This window comes from Perca flavescens, chromosome 12 (genome assembly GCF_004354835.1).
Source record: "Perca flavescens isolate YP-PL-M2 chromosome 12, PFLA_1.0, whole genome shotgun sequence".
Classification (NCBI taxonomy): Eukaryota; Metazoa; Chordata; class Actinopteri; order Perciformes; family Percidae; genus Perca; species Perca flavescens.
This window is the reverse complement of record NC_041342.1, coordinates 21,079,579-21,101,335: the sequence shown is the minus strand read 5'-3', so window position 1 is coordinate 21,101,335 and position 21,757 is coordinate 21,079,579. Positions and strand designations below refer to the sequence as shown.

General features: G+C 39.9%; 1 protein-coding gene across 4 annotated transcripts in view; it reads left to right on the top strand.

The window, feature by feature from the left end:
- ankrd12 (ankyrin repeat domain 12) overlaps window positions 1-21,757 on the top strand; it is a 49,476-nt gene that overhangs the window by 7,174 nt on the left and 20,545 nt on the right. For all 4 annotated transcript variants that reach the window (XM_028593380.1, XM_028593379.1, XM_028593378.1 and 1 more), the window contains exon 2: window positions 19,888-20,001. In XM_028593380.1, coding sequence (XP_028449181.1) covers window positions 19,942-20,001 — 60 coding nt within the window. In that variant the 5' untranslated portion in view covers window positions 19,888-19,941. The remainder of the gene's footprint in view (window positions 1-19,887; window positions 20,002-21,757) is intronic.

Sequence of the window (21,757 nt, the reverse complement as noted above, 5' to 3'; positions counted from 1 at the left end):
TATTGTTTTATTTTTTTTATTCATTTGCCTTTGTGCCTAATAGGTAACTAGTTTGTTGCATACCTAAATGGGCCTGATGGATATGTCCAAATCAAAGGTTTTGTGCATCACACATTTTTGGATGGTATATTAAGTAATTAAACGTAAGGAAAATAAGAGGTGTCAGGGTAGGTAAGTGACCTTCACAATAAGTCACAGAGGTGGATGCAGGGTCCGAAATTAACACTCCCACACAAACACTGGCGCACACACCAGACGCCAGCCACCACGTCACTTCTGTTTACTTATAGCTAGCTTTTACCTCAGGCTAATTAATTAGCTAGTAAGTGGCAATTTATGGCAGCCAGCCTTCCAAAAGAAAGCACACTGAAAATAAATGTTGACCGGTCATTAACCGTTGACCGACACGCAGGAAACTGTCTCGCTTCACCCGTCTGGGAGGCTCTGACACACTTTCCGCACTCAGTGTCTACGGACAGCTGTTGGCTTGTACCGGTGTTGATGTTCTGTATATTGTCATGGACACGCAGCCACTTTCCTAAAACCACTTGCAGGAGGGACACAAGTCCACAGTGACCCGCGGCGTGTATTACCGAGCCTGTCTCCACCACCTCCACATGCAGGTCGTCAGCTGTGTTTGGGCTCTTTTTTTTCACGTGAATCATAAGATGACTCGTAAAGTTGGCGCCCTTTGTGCTAAGGACCTTTCTCATGAGAGGCTTAGTTTAGCTGGCTATGAGATGCTTGGACTTATATTTTGTCTTCTAGGTCTAATCCTTCTGCCATCTTGCAGCACTTCATCAGCAACACGGGCCTGTTATGAATTCTGGCGTTAATAAAGCTGTGAAAGTCTTGTCCTTTTAACATACTATGAAAGCAGTTCCTCTTTTTTGCTTTGAGTGATCACACCAAGGCAGTATCTTCAGGGAATCCCCCCTCAAAACGGCCAGAGTTTTTATTTTACTCTTCTCCTCCTTTTTGTTTAAGATACCTTCTAGGCTTGGAGCAGTGTACAAATTGTTTTTACATGTATTTATCGCTTTTCATTGCCAATGGGTGAACAGATTGTATCGTAACTTAAAAAAATTTGACCATCCCTGACTTTCTTGATTGCCTAACAGCCTGTGGACTGATTTCTATGTAAAGGACTGTAAAGGTTTTTTTCCTAAGAAAATCCATAGGATGTGATATTAATGTGTGCTCCTGAAACCCAGCACCAACCGTTTGCAACACTAGATAATGTTAGCTAGAAATTGGAGACCACTAATGTCAACAAATGACCGGCATGCCACCCACCGCAACAGAGTCCACACATGCAGTGTTTGCGTTATGTTCATTTTGCAGTGGTGGTCCGGAGACAGACCTTCAGTTTGCGGTATAGCAACTTAAATTCAGCCAGGGCCTGACCTAGCGCTGGGGGTTTGCGCTGGCTGACTTGGAGTTGCTATAGTCAACAACGTGCACAAACGCAACGCATCTCCCCCTTCCACCGTCATGTTGCCGGCCTAGGCTTGGCAGTAAATTGCGCACTGCCTGTTAAACACTAGTGGCTCCATTAGTCTGCTAATAAAACTGACATCATATTATGTTAATACCGTTGTCATGTTGCTTATTACTAATGCAATACAAGTTGGATGTAGCGATGTGATGCCGTCAGCACATGTCAAAATGATAAATACTGGTTTAGCCGGTTTGCATAAAATCCAGGCTTTCCCTGCAATGATACCGCACATGCCTAAGCGATTTTGTGCACTGCCTAAGCATATGAACGTAAAAACAAGGTTGAGAGCATCTGGACGTGCCAACGCATGAGAAGCTTGTTCTCTTCTGCACACGTGCCACATGATGGTTTGTGTACAAACGTCACAAACCGTGTCACAGCCACAACACACAATGCATGTTGCGCACACAGCGACAGCTGAAGCATCTGGACACGTAACCGTGCAGTCTGTGTACAGTTTATCTCTAGTGAATAAAAGCTACAACTCCCAAGTCGGTCTTGCTTGCTAGTTGCTGGTTAAAGTGAAGGGAGTTAGCCACAGAGCTTGCAACAACTTCAGCACAGGCTCACTAACTTAAGGTGGGCTGACCTTTTTTAAGGTGGACCAGCTATTCTAATTTTAGTGACAAACTGCTCCTCCAAGTTTTGCTTTAGTGATCTCTTCCTCATTGCAACCAACAACCACTAAGCTTTATGTAAATAATTGTGAAATGACGTCACCAACATGCAAATTAGCATACGTCTTCATTTGCACCTAAGTGCTCTTAAAAACCATGGGGAAACCCTGTAATCAAACTGGTTTAAGCTCGTACCCCAGACCGGACAGGCAAAACCAGAAACCGACCCAGCCCTTATTCCTTCTAACTCGGTTGGAAAGGTTGTAATGAATTAAACAAAAAAATCCCACAATACAAGGAGCCAGCTTAAATTCTGCTCTGTATCACTTTTACCTCACGTTGTATACCACATTTATTGTGTTGCAGTTCAAACAAGACTGTAAAAGCACTAGTGCCGTTTCTGATAGGAAGTGCCTCTAGCCTGGCATCTGCAGTTGGCTCCATTAGCCAGGTATCTGCGTCTTCCACAGGCCCAGCAAATGTGTGTATGTCTTTGTGTGAAGAGGGTGGAGCCTCCTGATTACACAACATGTGCTAGCCTTTGCCAGCAGCTAAATGTGTGCAGAACGTTGTTTTTGTTTGGTACGTTTTAAATGTAGTATCTCGGTGTGTAACTGTTGATGTTGCCTCAATAATCCACCATGTCCTTTTTTAAAGACTGATATTTTGAGTCTGTGACCTTCCTGCAGGGAATACAGCATGACAATTCATAAAAAGGAAACTTTAAGGGCTCATTAATAATTAAAAACCTAAAACCTATAATGTTGTAATATTACAACATTCTAGGTTTTTAATTATTAATGAGCCCTTAAAGTTTCCTTTTTATGAATGAGCGGTGAGAGAGATAAAAGTGTGCGTTGATAGTTACAGGGGGGGTTACAATTTGACAATTGGCATGTGGTTTGGTTTCTTCATTGCTGGGCTGCTATACTTTGCTGATGCCAAAGAAAGCGATCATATCCTGTTTACTCTGGCTCTTACAGTGATGCTTTCAGAGGGCCAAGGACCTTCTTGCTGCAAAATAGGTTGAGTATTTAATTCACAGGAAAACGTCTGTGCATGTCTTTTCATTGGCTTTGTTACATCCCTTTTTTGTGTAGAATTATTAAACCTTTTTAACTAAATTGTTTTTTTAAATTGTGGTCAAATGTGGTTAATTATTGACAGTGTTATGGTTAAATAGCCATGCTGTTTGCGGCATGCTATGCCACACGTATTTAAGGCAGTGTTGGATAGATGGATAGATAGATATCTCATCATGTCATAATTCATGTGATGTCATAATCACACGACTACAGAGCTGTCTGCTCCACTGAACTCAACCGAATGGTCGTCCTCTCTCTCGCCCCTCTGAGGGTGAGCAACTGGAACAGTGACAGGACATCAATCACTCACCAAGTCATGACAACCAAATAAACAGCGCGAGTACAACAGATTCTCCTCAGGCAGAGTGACAAACGGACGAAAGCCTTGACTGCTGTTTTTACCATGAAACCGTAGAATATGACAGCTACAGTAGCTTGGAAAATAGCGTTGTGCGCACAGAATTTTGATGAATTTATTGTTTATCAGACCCCAGAAGCTAGCACACCCTGCGGTCCTACTGCCTCACTCCCCGCTGCAGGAGACGACTTATTCCTGCGACAAGCTGTATTCACTTACTGTTTAAAATGTTCTCCAGGTTAGTGGGCATGCATACCGCTCAAAACCAACATGAAAGAAACGTAGTAATGTTCCCCGAGCGTATTGTTTTGTAGCTAAACTGTATGTAAAATGAGCTGTAACGTTAAATCACCTGTTTTACGTATCCTAAGGTGCCGTCTCTGTGCTGGAGTTTCCTTAGCGGTGGTTAGCTATCTAATCGAGCTCCCTTGACCAAAATGTTTTTGTCGATATTTTGGCACAAAATATAATAAAGTAGTGTTATGCATCTGGAATTGTTCATTAGCTATGTGTGATATCTGTCAAGCTGAATGGACTCACAGTAGTAAAACACGGACATGTTCCAGCAGGAATATGATCCGAAATTTGGGAGAAATTAACGTGGGCAGCCAAGATTACTGCTTTTCTTGGCGTTGGCATGTAGCTACATGTAGTGCGCAATGGATTGTAATGAAATATAACTTAACTATATTCTAAACCAACTTTATAGCATTATATTTTTGTTCAGTTAAATGTAATTAATCCATATGCAGTAGTAAGGCAAGGAACATTTATTTATATAGCCCATACACAAGGCTGTTCCAAAGTGCTTTACAGACATTTATTAGAAATTGGAAACAAACATTGAATAAATGAAGCAACAGTGTGTTGAACATGTTTAATTGTGTTCATATATTACTTTACAGTTTAAAGGAATGCAAACTATTTCAGTTGTGTTTTAGGTTAAAATTTCAAGCGTAGGTTAATTTGAAACATTGAATATAATAAAACCAAAACTCATTAACATTTAAAATAGAATTTTAAATAGTCTCGAAAGTCAGAGAGAAAGGAGTTGAAATTAGGGCTGGTCCCTCTTAGTCGATAAGTCGACTAATCGGTCGTTTTGGTCTTTGTCAACTTAGATTTCTTTAGTCTATTAGTCATGTTTTATGCTTTTTTTCATGCTGAATGACTTATTTCCAAGAAACGTACAAGCACATCTCTGGTAAACACAAGAATTAAAGTGGTGCTTTTGCATGACTCTTTGCGGAGAAACTTAGATTCACAGATCTGTCGATTAAATCAACTAATCGATTAGTCGATACAATTGAATGATTGTTAGTTGACTAAGAATTTCTTCAATCGAGCACAGTCCTAGTTCAAATGTCTCAATATCCTGGATAAAGTAGATTGCTTTAAAATAAATTAAACAGGAGTTGTGTTGTCAGTGCAATGAAAAAAGCAGCGGTGGAAAAAGATGAGGTGATGTTTGTATATTAGTATTATCATGATGTAACAAAGAATATGTGCATGGCTGCATAATCCCGTTGAGTAACGTGGGAGTAATTGTTTCCCAACTGGTCGTACGTTTTCTCATTTCCAGATGACAGCATTCCTCTGTTTCTGGCCTTTTCTAACTAAAGGTTGCTCTGAATCTAGTTTTGGATATTTTTTAAATGCCTTTTTTGTCAAGAGGGAGAACAGAGTTGGCCCTTAGTGGCTATGATACCATAACAATTTAGTATTGTGGCTACTGCTGCATCACCGTAAAAGCCCTCCAGCCTACTACTACTACATCATGCATTTATTTGTTGACCAATACAAGTTTGACATTTTTGGCCAAATATTTAGACCAGGGTTAGTATACTGGGATAGATTAGTGTTTGCCAGTATTAGCAGTCCCAGCAACAAATAATCTGAAATCACAAAGTAGGAGGTTACTTTTGTATCTTAAATGGTGTTTATTGTGTCTTGATACACTTGGTGCACTTTATTGTTAAATGGGAGGATGTCAGACCAACTGTCCATTCTGTAATACTTTATGTAAGTGTTAAGATCATCAATAGCAGTTGGAACAAATTGCATCCATGGTCTCATGTTTTATAATGAAGGTATTGGAAGATGGCAAAAGGAAGGCAAAAGCTCAAACTCCCCATATAGTGAATATTCACAGCAATCAAGTGTTAAATTCCTCTTTGACACAGAAGCTCCTCTCTTTGACAGCACCTGGGATCCTGTCCTTTTTAGCCCCACACAAGTTCATGTTTTAAATGGAATACTTAAAAATCAAAATCTCAATATGCTGGTTCTGATGCAGTGTTGACTATAGAAATACATCAATGCTGAAATGCTGGTGTGGCTGGAAATGGTTGCTGCGTATGATTTGTTACTTCTGGGCATGGGAATATTCTTCTCTTTTACTGTGAATTTACACTGTAGTGTCAAGCAAAAGTGGCAAAAAATAATCAGCATTTCCAGCTTTTCATATGTGAATATTTGGTGCTTTTCTTAGTTTTCTGTGATTGAAAATTGGAGACGTCACTTTTGTGATCAGCATTTTCACATTTTTTCTGCCGCTTTATAGACTCAAGATAACGATCAGTCTGTTAATAAAAAAAAATAGAAAGAAAATAATCACAAGTTGTAGCCCTATGACATAATTTATTAATTTCACTAAATCTAAGCTACAGTGGCTTGCATAAGTTTACACACCCATGCTAAAGTTGACTAAAAAGAGGAATAAAAAAAGCATCTTTTCGAAATTGATCTTAATGCCTTAATTAAAAAAATCTGGAAAAATCCTACCTTTAAAGACACCAATTTTCTTTGTGAATGAATAATGTATTGTAAATGAAGCCTATATTATTTATTGCTAAATGAAAAGCTGGGCTGATATTTACCAGTTTAAAATGGAGTTTCTCACTTTGTTTTCTTCTCTAGTAGTGAGTATATACTGCTTAATTGACAAATGATCTTTTTGGTCAGTTGCATTGTGCAACAAGAACACTAGGAGAAGTTTAACCTGTGTGTTGACAATTTTATTATTAATGTGAACAATAAAGTAGTAGAACTTAACCTGCTGAGTGTGCTCTGTAGAGAGAATGACTTGTTTCTGTATTATCTTAAAGCCCAAAGGTGAATACACTGAAATGTAACTGCTACTAATCTTCATGCTGCATAACTGTTGATGAAAGACTTTGTTTGCTTGTTAGTCAGTATTCCTTCCAGTCTAAAGTCGGAGACGCTGTTTCAACCTTTACAACCTGGGCCTGACAAGGCTTACTCTGGCACTGCAGCTCAGGCACACGTGTCGCGCCTGTGATCAGATAGACATCTCATCAAGCCTAATAGGATGTGGCAGGTGTAGATGGAGTCATGTCTTTAATGTCATGATGAAAACTGACAAAACATTTCCCTCAATTGTTTATTTTTTTCAGTTGGAGGCCTGCTAGTTGCTCATATGGAACCCAGTAGATTGGGGATACCTTAAGGTTGTGACACCTTGTTAGAGATGTGTTTTTGTTTTAGAATCGTGTGTGTAGTTTTAGGGACAAAGTTGTTGCAGCAGTTTTTGGGTTGTTACCATTTGTTACACAGATTTGGTAGATTTGGTGCACCATTTAACCATTTTTTTACCACTTGCGAAACTGATAAAAATCCCTCCAAGAGACCACATTAAGACAGACCTTGAGTAATATGATAGAAAGCCACACCCACCGGAGGGGAAAACAACTCTCCGCTCTCCATTGACTTGTATTGCGTGAATGTGCCTCCTCATTAGGGTTGGGTATCGTTTTTGTTTTTTTCGATTCTGGTGCTAAATCGATACTTTTAAAACGGTACCGGTGCCTGAACCGGTACTTTTCAATAAAGTTTAAAAAAAAAAAAAGAAGAAGAAGAAAAAAAATAAGGGTAGTAAACAACAGTCAGTGACTTGTTTATTGCTAAGGCCATGGTCAAAATTAAAGATTTAATAATAATAATGTAATAACAATAACTTATTTCACCAGTAAATTGCTGTTGAACCCCAGATGGGAAAAGGGTATTTTACAATTACTGTGAATGCACCACGAGGCTACCTGTTTTAAGTGAATCTGTGTTTAATTCCGACAATGGCAGCTGCGAGTGAACGCACCCTCTGTGTTGTTTAATTCCGACCATATAAACATACTGTATATCTATGAATTGCGACAACGGCAGCTGCTGCGCTGCAGAGCGGACTGTTACATCCTGCTGTTGAAGTCCTCCACAGTGAAATACAGTCACACTTTACACGGTTTAATGTTAGCTGTCAGCATTTTAACCGTGATTAATCCAGCTGCTAGCTAAAGGTAGGCTAACGTTACATGCTGTCAGGTGTAGTGTAAAGTCGAGCACCGAAATGAGGCACCAAATAGGCCTGTCACGATAACAAATTTTGCTGGACGATAAATTGTCCCAGAAATTATTGCGATAAACGATAATATTGTCATCGATAGACCATTTGCATCTAATATAATGATAATGGCATAATAATGCAGGTACACCTTTTCAAAGATCAATATACTTTTATTTCTAAAAAATATTTAACACTGGAACTGGAAGACATTTTAAATATCCACAATATGTCTTTGATCTCCTTTAGTATGTCGTCTTTCACGCTGATGTACAGTTGTGGGATTGCCGTTTGTGACACGTAAGTTCTCAGACTACAGACTCTGTACTACATTTTACAATTATTTAACACTAAATATTAAATTTAAATAATATATAATTAATAAATTAAATCTATCTGTATGGCACATGGCCAGTAAGTACCAAAATAGTTCTGTTTTTTAGTCTTCATTTTGGCGAAGGTACGGCTTCTGCTCCTCTTCAGGTCGGAGCTTCGTGGCGGTGGGCCCACACACACACACACACACACACGCACACACGCACACACACCTCTGACATACTTTTCCACACTACCGTTAATGTTCTGTGCATTGTCGGACACATGCAGCCACTTTCCTGAAACCGCTTGCGAGACGGACAAGTCCAGCGGCGTGTATGTCCGAGCCCGTCTCCACCGCCTCCACCTGCAGGTTGTCAGTTGTGTGGTTTGGAATGAAAGGAAGAAAACGGGACGCCGAGTAACACGGTGGATATCGCTCATATATTTTTTTGACGGCGCCTTAACTGCAAAGTGCTGCGGGAAACCCTGCTCCAACTCTCAACTACCGTTTTTCTGTCTCTCTCTCTCGGCCTGGAGTCCCGCCCACACAAAGACCATGCGACTGACAAGAGGGTTCACTCCTCGTTACGCTAAGGAACCAAGAGTGGTCCTTCAGTCTCTCTGGTAGAGAGAGACGAGGAAAACAAACAAGCATGCAAATGGAAATTATCGCGGCCGTAAAAATTATCGAGCTCATTTTTTTTTATCGTGCGATAACTCGGTTTATTGACTATTGCGACAGGCCTAGCACCAAAACTTTCGTTCTTATTCGGTCTCGTTACTACCGTTTACGTCGGCACCGGTTCCCTATTGGCACAGAGTTTCGGTACCCAACCCTACTCCTCATCAATTCTGTCCCTTAGCAAACAAGAGAAAAATGCCTTTTTAAGCTGCTGTGTGGTGGGATGCACCAACCTTTTGACATTTGGAAAGTTCTCTGCAAGAACTGAAAATGTCCATGTTTAGTTTTTCCCTCGCCATAATTTAGCCTAACTTTTAGAGCATTATTTGGCCACCTTCCCGACATGCTAGCTACCATGACATGATTGGTACCATCGTCTAGTTTTATATAATACCAATATCTTGATATTGTTTCCTTGAAAGTTGAACGGCAACAGTTCCCCAGTGTTTGGTCCAGTCATGTGAGCTTTTTACTGTGGTGGAAATAATACAACGAAACCCACGCCTAGGTCCTAACCTTTGCTCTAATCCTTCCCGCATTCCCTCTCCCCTCCTTTTTAACCCATAATAAGCAGTGAAGGCTTCATTGTTCTTACCCGCTGCTTGGGTATCTGATCATTAACCTACATTCAGAGCTGTGGTAGTAGGTTTTCTAAGGCTCTCGGACAAATTTAATGGGCGTGTTTCTGTGAGCTGAGCCTTATTTTGCTGCCAGTAAAGTTGACCCTATTTATGCCCTTGGTGTACAAACATTAGGCTATTTTATGAGGCTTTTGATAGGGATGCACAGATACCACTTTTTTTAAGATCAAGTACTTACATTTGGGTACTTGCTGATACTGAGTACTGATATGAGTACTTAATAATCCCTCTGGGGTTCGAGGGTGTTTTCATACATTTTGGCCTTCTCTGATATTGTTGTCAATTAGAACAAAGCAGTATTTTCAAATTACCATGCCTTTTTTTCTATTCAAAGTGCAGTGCCTGGGCCTGGACATTTCCCCCGGGCTAGTGTCAATAAAATAAATCCTAATTCCTAATATCAAAATACTGAGTGAAGTTTAGAAAGAATGAAGAACGCAAAGTCTGATGACGTCATACGTGTGCATATTAAGTACCCATGTGGATTTACCAATCCAGCAGAGGATGGTTTGTTTATGCCAGCGGCTAAGTTCAAGTTTAAGATTTTGTCCAAATTTAAAGACTTGGCAAACTATAACCATTAAAACGGTTAGACTACACACTGAGAGCTTTCGTTTCAGCCTGTTGGTGAAAAAAAGTCGCTATTTACAGAGTTCCACTGTGGTTGTTAAAACGCCGCTGTGTTGAAACCGCATGCGGACAGAGCAGTTTGAAATATTATGCCCGTTAAAATGATGAGAGACATTGGACTAACGGCGCTACTCCAAATATCAGTGGTGAAGTTTTCGGGCAACAGGCTGCTGATGTGCTTTTTCACAAAGCAGCTTTGGAAGCAGGGTTTCTCTGATGTGGTGATTGCTGGGAGTCTGTACATTGAGAAGACGTCGAAACTAGGGTTGCAGCTACCGATTAGTCCATCATAAATCGAGTAATCGGATAAGAAGTACTTTTTGTTTTATTGAAGAGCAATAATATACAATAAAAGTTTGGTTTAATTTTTGGAAAATGCAACATTTTTATTGCTTAAAATATCATCACTCAAAAATATTAAGTGCCTTTTAAGTGAAAAAAGGGGCATCGGTGCATCCCTAGCTTTTGATTTGTGTGCATGCCATGCCCTAAGCCTCTCCCTTGAAAATGTAGTTCTATTCCTTTTTTTATGGAAGCTTTTTAGTAATGGCTAATGCTGTGAAACACTCAGCACTTCAGCACTCACTCTTGCATAAGAAAACACATTTAGGACACATCAAGTACATTATCTCTGGGTCTTACAACAGTCTAATGCTTGGATTATTATGAATTAAGCCTGAAAATTTTGTGTCCTGGAAGTATTTTTGCCAAACTAACATGATTTGTCCTTAGTTAAATTGAAGAGTATGCTTCATGTGCTATAGATTGGGTAGAACATTACCATTTGGTTCACAGGTTCCCATCAAAATGACCATTTTGACAGTTTAACCAGGTGGTTTAATTTTGACCAGCAAAGGCCAACTTAAGGTTGGCTGGTTGGCTGGTTGCAGCAGTTGTCTTGTGCCTCTTCATACATTTACTTACATTTGCAATGGTAGCCCATGCTTTTCCCATGTGGGGGAGGTTGAACCAGAGCCTCTCCACCTCTTCCCAGGAACATGGCTGGCTCATTTATGCAACCAAACAACCACTGGAACGAAGGCCAGACACTCTGGTTGGAGGAGGCGTGTTTTGTCTGTCTGGGGTTAGGGTAGTGAGAGGTGAACAGACGCCTTGAGGCATCCAGTGTCACTTGCTGTTTGTTTGTCCATGTCGAAATACGTAAATTCAGATGACCCAGTGATTGGAGGAAGAGAGCTGCACTTATTTCTGTGGATGAAATGTTATGCTTTTGAATTTAGAAAACAGTTAAGACAAAATGATTCATGACTGTGGCTAAATAACACAAATGGACAAGGCTTATCTGTGTTTATTTCTTGTATATTTTTAAGAGTAAGTTGCACGTTTGTGATTTTTGTGCACTTTATTTTGTGCATTTACTCGGGTACCCCGGTCTATGCTGTGTACAGTGCACCTCAACAACTGGCCTGGCTTACATATTACTCCGGGGTTATTGCTGGAACTAAATATTATTTTCATTAGTAGTTAATCTAGTATTGTATCCAATAAAAGTTTTGTTCCATTAAATATTAAATGCATAAAAAACACACGCTACCAGATCTTTTGATTGTTTTTAAACGGATAATTAATCTGAATAACATTCACAAACCTAATGTTCAATTTATAAAGACATTAACAATTAACTCAACCAGCGTATTGGTGTTTTTACATTAAAAAACAAATTGAATTAATCAGGGCTCCAGACTAACTTTTTGCCTTGGTTGCACTGGTGCGCCTAACTTTTTTTATTTAGGTGCACCAGCACAAAATTTAGGTGCACCCAAATCTTTCCTCGCATCGCCGTAACGCTGAATGGCGATACACGATATATAGCTCTGTATTTTTTTATAAAGTGGGCTAAATGTTCAGTTTTAAGTCAAAGCCACTTTTCACAAGCTCTTTTATTAAAACAGATTGTGATTAAAATAAAATGCAAAGACAGGGTTTCCTTTACCAGTTTGAAAATATACAGCTGCAACACATGTAAATGAAAGTTATCTAAAATAAATAGCCTAGGATATATAAAAAAATATATATCTGAGAAAGCTCCTTCATAAGCTTTCAACAACAATAACAGACTGATTAAAAGAGAAAGAGGATGCCCGGATAGCTTAGAACTAAGCTATCCGGGCATCAAAGTTGGTATATTTACCAACTTTGGTAAATATAGAGGTTTGACTCCGACCTGCGGCCTTTTCCTACATGCCCCTTTCCCCCTCTCTCTCTCTCCCCTTTCATGTCTTCAGCTTTCCTATCAAAATAAAGGCCGAAATCTTTAAAAAAAAAAAAAAAAAAAAAAAAAAAAGAGCGACCGAAAGCCAGGGGGAGTGCGATGGGCTGAAGCATATGCTAGGCTATTCAGAGAGTAACGGCTGACTCTTTAGCGGCATTACACCCGTCTTGTGTAGGCTATGAAATGTCTGTATTGTCACTGCGCTGCATTTTTATGAACTATGATCCAGCAGGCTCCGTCTTACATGCTATTACTCAACGAACTGAAGCTAGTTGCATTTAACTTCTAATGTATTTTTCGCCGTGGCGGCCGCAGTAACAGAGAGTTACCAGCGGAAACACTGGTACCAATACAGGTTTCCCTGTCATACTTAACAATATACATCTGTATTAATAACAATTAAAACTGTAGACAAATGTCGGGAGTTTGGACCGGTGGCGCTGTGTCTCTCCATGTTGCCGTGTGTGAGTGAATGGGGGCGGGGCTGCGCGGAGGAGAGATCCAAACACAGGCACGGCTTTCCAGAAGGAATGGGTCATGTAACGCAACATTAAACCATATCGATATAAGCGACATTGCTTCGTTAGTGGAGAGGCAGCGGATGCAAGGACGTTAGGTGCACCGGTGCAACCTAGGAAAAATCGTAGTCGCAGCCTTACAAATTTTGTCGCACTCTCGAGCCCTGTTAATAATTTGTCATTAAAAAAAGGCAGCTGATACATTTTCCATCATTTTAAACAATAATTTGGATTACTGACATGTTAGAATATGATAATTTTCTTATTTTTTGTTTTCAACAGGAAAATAATTGAACTGGACATTTCTAGGGCATATAACAGATTTGACGTACACAGTGCGAGGCATTTATATTTGGCAGGCACATAAATTGGTCGTGTGTGTGTGTGTGTGTGTGTGTGTGTGTGTGTGTGTGTGAGATCATGTTGATGAAGGCAGGCTCTTTGCTGGGTATTGTTGCCTCTACCCCTCTCCCCTAGTCTCAGTAGTAGGGCCTATGCGCCTGGCTTTGTCTTGCTACTCATTAGGGAGTTGGAGGAGGAGGCGGAGGAGACGAAGGCTGGGAGTGGATGTGCAGCTGAGAGAGACCTCCCCCATCATTTAGCCTGACGGCATACAGGACCACACCACGTGACCAGCTGTTTACTGTCGCAGCAAGCATAGTGCGCCTCCTTGTGTGTTACACGATTTGCCTGCCTCCTATTGTAGGAAACATCAGACTCCAGCTTTAATGTAGATTTAAAATATTCTTGCTCATAATCCACTTGTTTTTATTTCTATTGGTATATAACCTTTTAAAAACAGTGATGCACCCAGAGCTTGGTTTCCAGTAGGTTCCTTTGTGTTTGTAGTTGTAAGCCACATAGTGTGTGTGTGTGTGTGTGTGTGTGTGTGTGTGTGTGTGTGTGTGTGTGTGTGTGTGTGTGTGTGTGTGTGTGTGTGTGTGTGTGTGTGTGTGTGTGTGTGTGTGTGTGTGTGTGTGTGTGTGTGTGTGTGTGTGTGTGTGTGTGTGTGTGTGTGTACTCACAGCAGCCAGTACACTGGAAGCTGTAGTGGAGTAATGTTGCTGCTGCGGGTGGTGGCGGCGGCGTACTCTGCGCTCTTTGTGTCAGGCTCCATGCTATTCTTAGCACTCTTCCCTCCCTGTCCCATCCTGCAGTCTGTGGATCAGGTTACTGTACTGTGTGTGCTCTTCATCTATCCCAGCTACATCACTCTTCACCACCCCCCAACTCCTCAGACCCCCCCAAACCGTTACACTCACGCAAGGACATGCACTAAAGCAGTCGCTCTGCTGTCGGTGCCAACATGCTCCAGCACTACAGGGAAATGGTTGTTATTGTTGTTAGTCAGGAACCAGTGGAGTTAAAGTGCAGGAACACAAGGTTATAAATAAATACAGAGACATCTGCTTCTCAGAGGGAGAAGCAGTGCAGCCAGTACACTTAACTTGGGACTTCACTGTTCAGTCATTGCAGGTGGATATTTATTTATACTTAGAAAAATTCAGACCCATATTTTTGAAGTGGTTGTCATGCCCATGCTTAAATAGGATACTTTTTAAGCCGTTATATTTTTTAATCCCATTATCTGAAAAGTAAATTGAACTCTAGCCATAAGGGCCACCATACTTTGGTCATCCACTAAAACTGTAATGAAACATTATATTAAAACATAAGTGTGGTTACATGGCAATCAGTGCCTAGCACATGGTTTTAGTGATCTGGACAGAAGGATAGTATATTTTAGAGCTACGATTAGGCTAATCTATTAAATAGGCCTGCAAACTGATTATTTTCATTATCTATTGTAATCTGATTATCATTTTCTCACTTATGCTGTTAATTGTTTCAGGTTTAATAATAAGTCAATTAATGAAATGTTAATCAGGAACTATTTTAGATAATGTATTGTTTTTTTCTATTCTCTGCTTGCAGCATCTCCAATGTAGGGATTTGCTTTTCTGTGTTTTTATTTAATCATAAACTGAATATCTTTCTGCTTTGGGATGTTGCTCGGAAGACATTTTAAGACGTAACCTCTGGAAAAGCATAATGGGCATTTTCCACTATTTTCTGACATTTTATAGACAAAATGTTAATTCTTTTAGTTAAGAAAATAATTAGCAGATGGTCAATAATGAAAATGATCATTAGTTGCAGCCCTATTTATAGTTTAACTCCTTGGCTGGTAAATTTGAGGCCACATCATTGATGTTGACACTAAGGCAGACAGAGTGTCTGGTGGTCACATCTCTGGTCTGTTGTACATCTCACCTAGGGCTGGGCGATAAACACATGCACACACATGAGGCATGTATACCATTATGATTATTCATGCCAATTGTGTGGAAATATAAATTGGTTTGAGTGTTTTCCCTACCTTTTTTTTTTTTGTTTGTATTGTTTTTTGGTGAGTAACTAGCGGTAAAAAAACGTTGAAGAGCTCCATGCTACAGAGCGGCGATTGCTAGTTGTTTAAGCCGCTACAGACCTCCGTCACAGCTTGTCGTATCAGCGGCATTTAGTAGATGTGTTGAGCCCGTCATTTTGGTGGAGATTGCGGTTAAGTAAGTAATGAAACGACTAGTTAAGAAAAGAACTAATGTTAGTGCCTATCGCTGCCATGTAATTTGTGTATCTCTATGGAAAACGCGCTGGGGGAGGGATGAGCCCGTTCGGAGCTACGGGAGCCCAGTGGGGAGTGTTGGCGAATGTTAAGGAGAAAACCGATTTTTCATTTTAACAAAACGTTAACTACACATTCGAGTTAATCGATAAAATTGATTTAGCCCTAAACTCACCCTTTTACGGTCATGATTTTGCAGTTTGATAGTCTGTTACATTGGAATTAAGGGGGTTAGGTATATGTTGCTATCACTGTTTTTAACTGTCAGGATCCAATGTCAAACTAATCTCAGCCTTAGTCTCTGTGAACTGCACTAGTCATCAAGGCAGAGTTTGATCTAGACTTGAAACAGCCCAAGGTTAATGGCAGAGCTTGCAGGGGCTTATGCAGCCCTCATGAAAACGGCAGTGAATGAGAATGCCAAACTGGCAAGTGTCCAAATACCTCTGTAATTATACTCACACTCCTCACCTCGTCTCTAGGCCAGATTGGAGTCCTGTCAGCGTTTGTTTTCTGGTCTGGTCCCGGGCTGTCCATAAAGCTTTAATACCCCCTTACACTAGCCTCTTTACACCAACGTTTTCACTGTGGGATGCTCAATTCTCCTATTCAGCTGCCTGAATGACGGTGCTGCTACATACTGGCTATCTGCTGACTAATGGACCTCTCACTGGCCTCAGCTGAGAAGCAGGGCTGTGTGTTGGAAAAACGATACCTGTCAACACTGTGCTATTACTTAGGATCAGCAATGGTTGTAAAGGTATTTGAAGAAGAAAAAAATTCCTTTGAGAAGACTAGTCTACTTATTTCTGGTAATTTAGTGCTGAAAACCAGTATGACTGACTGGAAAGGCAAATGGCATGTGAAACTCTTTAAAGATGTAATATTTCTGCCTTAAAATTTCTAAAAACAACTATCTAAAAAAAAAAACATACTTTACAAAGCTCACAAGGAATCCCATATTCTGAAAATCCAAGTTAAATTGAGATTTCAAAGTACATGCATTTAAAATTTATCAACTGCAAAACAGGCCGCAATAACTGCAGCTTCCTGCTTTGTTAACAGCGTTTGTCTTAATATAGAGTGCTTTAGCTGCTTAAACTTGTAAGACTTGTGGATTTCACAGAAATCTCAAGTGTTTGTAGAGGTAGTGCAAAACCAAACAGTGCACGTGTAAACACGTGTCTTTCGCTATACAATAATAAATGGTGCTAGTTATATTTTTGCTCCTTTTTTGAATGTTTTTCATATGGGGCAGTGGTCGCAAATAACGACAAAATTGTTGTCTTGGAACAGCAATTACAGGACAGCTAATGCTAGCGCTGTTAACAGCAGACAAACTACTACTGTGGACCAAACTTGCAGGCTGTGTGTGTGGACTCGGGCCAGCATGAGTCCGCATTTTCGTACTGTGCGGTCGCTGGGATGGGACCTGTTCAGGTGATGGGGAAAAAAGATTTATTTTGCAGACCTTAATCTGCTCCTTATTGCTTCTGTGAAATCCGAACCATTTTCACATAACGGACGTGTAACCCCTTTTTTTTTTTTTTTTTTTTATATATATCTACAATGTCTTCACCTTGAGAGGATAATGCGAGTTCACATGTTCATGATTACTTTTTGTTGCCCTTGGCTCCACTCGTCTTCCCTCTTGGTGTGGTTCGTTTGGGCAGGTGAGAATGCAGCAATCGTACTCGGATGCGCACCAAAAACACACCGAGACCCCCTTGAAGAGGTGGTCTCGGTACGCTTTCAAACGAACTCTGAAGCGTTTCACTTTTGGGGAGAACTTGATCCGAACTCGAACCGCCCCAACTACAGTATGTGTACTCCACTAGTCTGAGCTAAATGGCTCCTGTAGTCAGGTGTGCTTTGCAGTGTTTCTCTCACAGAAATACTGTGGTCAAGCTCCCCGAAGTCTTGGTGAGCAGACTAGTAGTAATGTCGCTCGCGAAACAATGTCTGAAAAATTATTCAAATTAAATAATTTTGTAGATGCATGAATTGTGCACTAGTCCAGAGAACTAGAACACAAGACCTTTTTTCCTGTATTTACTTTCTTGCTCCCGCCCCAGACACCTCTGGCCAATAGGCGCTGGTAATGCTGCATGTTTGGTACGCTTGGATTTTTCTCCGTGTGAAATGAAACCGAAAAAAGGGGAAAATGCTCCAGGTTTACAAACTCATCGACTGATTCGGACCAGAGCAAAAAAACTATAGGTGTGAAAATGCTCATACGCTTTTTATTTTAGTCCATTAACTGCTTACAACATTACCATTTACTTTTGAGCCTTTCTGCCTTAGTTATAATTTAAAAGCAACCAATTACATTTTAGTTTTTTCTTTTCAATTTCCAAGGATTTGCTTTCATTTTAGGTTGGTTAGCATAGCAAATCCCTTACTAATCTTAGATGTACTCCTCATAAGGTAGTGCAACGTGTAGCTTAGCCTCACAGGATTATTGCTTTGTCATCAGTCGTTGATGTAGCCACAAAGACCCAAATGACAGGATAGTTGCCTATGTAGATATATACAGTACATGTAGATGTAGCCTGCACTTCAAGGTAAAATTGATTGGGAGATTTTGTTTTTAAAGAATATAGCAAAAAAGCTACATTTGATGTTCCAGCGCTTAATTTGCTGCTTTCCCTTGTCTTAATTTATATTAAATTGAATGTCTTTGCATTTTGGCTTTCTAGTCAGACAAAACAAAATGTATGACGACGCCACCTTGCATTTGTGATGGCATTATTCACTATTTTCTCACATTTTATCGACCAAACAATGAATCGAAAGAAAATGCTGGCTTACCAGGCTGAGCTATGTCAACATTCATTTTCAAATCTTGATTTTGACTTCACAAAAACTCGTACTGTACAATGTTGTAAGTAACCAATTTTTGGCTAAAAGAATTTGGGTAAAAAAAATAAACATCTTAATTAAAAACCCTGACAGTTTTAAGAGTTACTTTTATGTTTAATGTAACTAGGGCAGCAACAAACAACACATTATTTTCATTATTGGTTAATCTTCCAATTATTTGCTCAATCTATTCATTTTGTGGTTTTATAAAATTTTAAAAACAATATTGAAGAAATGACAGTTACAATTTCCAAGAGTCCAACCCACAGGTCAAAACCCAAAGATATGCAATTTACTGTCATGAAAGACTACAAAACCAGTAATAAAAAAGACAAGCAAAGGATTCATCGATTTTACTTTAATTGTTTAATAAAAACCGCGCTCATCCCTGTTAGAGGAAACTCACTTCTGATCAGAAGAAATCCCCAGAATTGGAAAATGTTTTGCTCTTTAGCAAAGTGGGTCACCCCCAGTAGAAGTGCTGTTTGCTGTGTGCATAATTGCACTACTAAAAATAAACATGTTGGTTCTTTTATAGATTATAGTAATTTTTATGCATAATGAGTAATGGGGCTGTCCCACTCATTTTGGAGGCAGCTTCACAACTTATCAGTGGCTCTCAGTTTTCCTAATATAAAGTTTACTGTTTGCGGTACGTTTATTGGACTCAAGTAATGCTATTTCTGTAAAATCCGATGGGATGCTGTTTGTGAGAGAGCGTGTTAAAAAAAACGAAGCAGGGAAAGTTCATTGAAAGTACAAGAGAGAGGATCTTGTGACTGGAAACGGCCATCTTCATGTGACAAGATAACTGACACATGCCAATGTCGGCTTCATGCGCATGTTCAGCTGAGTGTTATGCCTTCTCCAGTCACTGCAGGCGCCCACAGTGCCCCTGTTGACTCTGCTGTGTGTGTTACTACACTGACATAAACCACATCAGAGAGAAGCTTGGTTGCACTGATGAGTAGACCATAGTGACAACATACAGGGGGGGGCGTTTTACTCTCTGAAGCTTAAGAGTCCCTAAAGCTGTGATTCATGCTGCCTTGTGTAGTTGTTTCCTGCCTGTTTTTTTAAGGGTATGTCTCAAGAAGTGGAATGGAAATTCCAATAAAAAATCCCTGATTACTGATCCTCACTTCAACGTACATCCTGAAACACAGCAGTGTTACACTTTGTAGCAGTGCCGTTTCATTGCCACTTCACTCCTCTTTGGGGTTAAGTGATTTTTCCTTATTTAGCTGTGTTTCCTCTGTGATGCAGACATTTCCTGAAAGCCTAGCCTGTAAACTGTCACTGAGAAGAATTTAATTGTACCTGTATTTAAACATACCTCTTTTTCTTGCCAGTGTCACTGCCTGTTTACATAAAGTCTAAAGAAACACTAGGGCCAGTCATCCACCCAGCCTTAAGTGGCAATGTTGAAGTCCTTCTCATTGCTGTTGTTTTCTGTCTCCAGGTGCATGATGAGCTTACGGCGTTTTAGCTGTCACAGCTAGTCAGGTGCCACACCATGGCCAAACCTGGGAGTGACAGAGATGGAGCCATGGTGGATAAGCAGGCGGGGAAGAAGGTATGTGAGCACAGGCACAGAATAGACTGAATACAACACTTGAGTAAGATGATCATATTACATAATCTTCATCGGTAGTCATGGGATTGTGGATGTTCAAACTTCCACTTTTTCGGAGCACTTTAGTGACTTTTTGTTTATGTTGGCATTAAAATGGAAGTTCATTCTTGATCTTGGAAATATCAGTTTACAAAACAAAGCTGTTCTGGATCCAAAGTCATCTTATCTGTGACTTGTGTTTGAGTAGTTTGGCTTAGTCACTGTTAGCATGCAGAGCTACAAGATGCTGAAATGGTGAAGCAGATCTGACTAAACAGAGGGCGTGTTTTATGTTTTGGCACTTTTTTGCACCTGGTCCTCACTTGTTTCGACATGGTGATAAGTTTTCCTTCACAGACATTTTTATAAATGTCCTTGCAACGCATAGTGCGACTTGTAAACACACTCATTACCCACTACACTAGATATGAGTTTAAGATACACATCTTGGTGCTGGCAGGGTCCACAATTACCTCCTAGCTAAACTATTCTCTGTACCTAATTTTACTATAACGTCTGACAGCCATACATTTACATTGATGTTAATGTGATTTGATCAGATGTGATTCAGTAATCTAACAATATCCTATCTCCCATATTGTTATACTAACGCTACGTATGTATCCCTTTCTTCATATGAGAGACAATTTATGTTAGCTTTTATTTTTAAGGCAGAAGTGCTTCTCATCTTAACCCTCCTCTACTTTTAACACTGTCTGGGACTTCAGCTTTGCACAGCTGGCACATTGCTTCGCTGAGATCAAAGAAGCATCACACTGCAGACATTTTCCCTCCTGCCAGAGATGTATTTTACTGCACCAAAGTGCAGCTCACTAAAGTTCTGGTACTGGAAAAGCTTTGTCTGCAATTCAGAGTGCAAGAACCTAGTAACCATAATTGTTAATAAAAGACATTGTGTTAATACAGATTTTACTGGTTTCTTCTTACAGAAGAATCCAGATAGCCTCTTCATGGACATGCAAACATTTTAATCGATGCTGTAAAAAGTTATAGTCATAAAAGCAAGTAGCAGCTGCATGTGGGAGGGATCAAATTTACATTTTCTGTCGTGTGTAGTGGGAGTTGTGTTTTGTTTAGCTTAAGTATGGCTCAGACTGGTCACCATAAGAAATGTAACTAACCTCAGTGTAGCAATACTCATTAAACATGCTTCTGTGTATAATCAAGTTTGTGTTCAGTGTATGTAGTTCATTGAGTCCTCTATTTCATTAAATTAGAACTATAGTTAAGTATTGATTCAGTCATTTGTTAGACCTGCAAAGTCCTCAACATGTCGCTAGCTTTATTTTCTTTTTTGTATTTGAACATCTAATGTATGTCTGAAATGTTTGTTTCAACATGAACTATTAAAATGTGAGTGTAAAGGGCAGCTTGTCTGTCTTAGTGTTTTTTCAGACTTAAGGAAAACCATTCATTTAATAAGTCTATTACCGTATTTTCCGCACTATAAGGCGCACTTAAAAGCCTTTAATTTTCTCAAAAAACGACAGTGCGCCTTCATAATCCGGAGCGCCTTATATATGGATCAACCTCTCAAGGATCACTGTCACGTTGACGGGACACTGCGTCGCTGTAACCTCGATTAAACTTCCACTCATTCGCGTTTTTATAACTTTAAAGCATTAAATCTTCTTAATATACAGCCATGCGACACACCAATTGAAAGTTTAGCCTCTAATGATTAATTTAAGCCCAC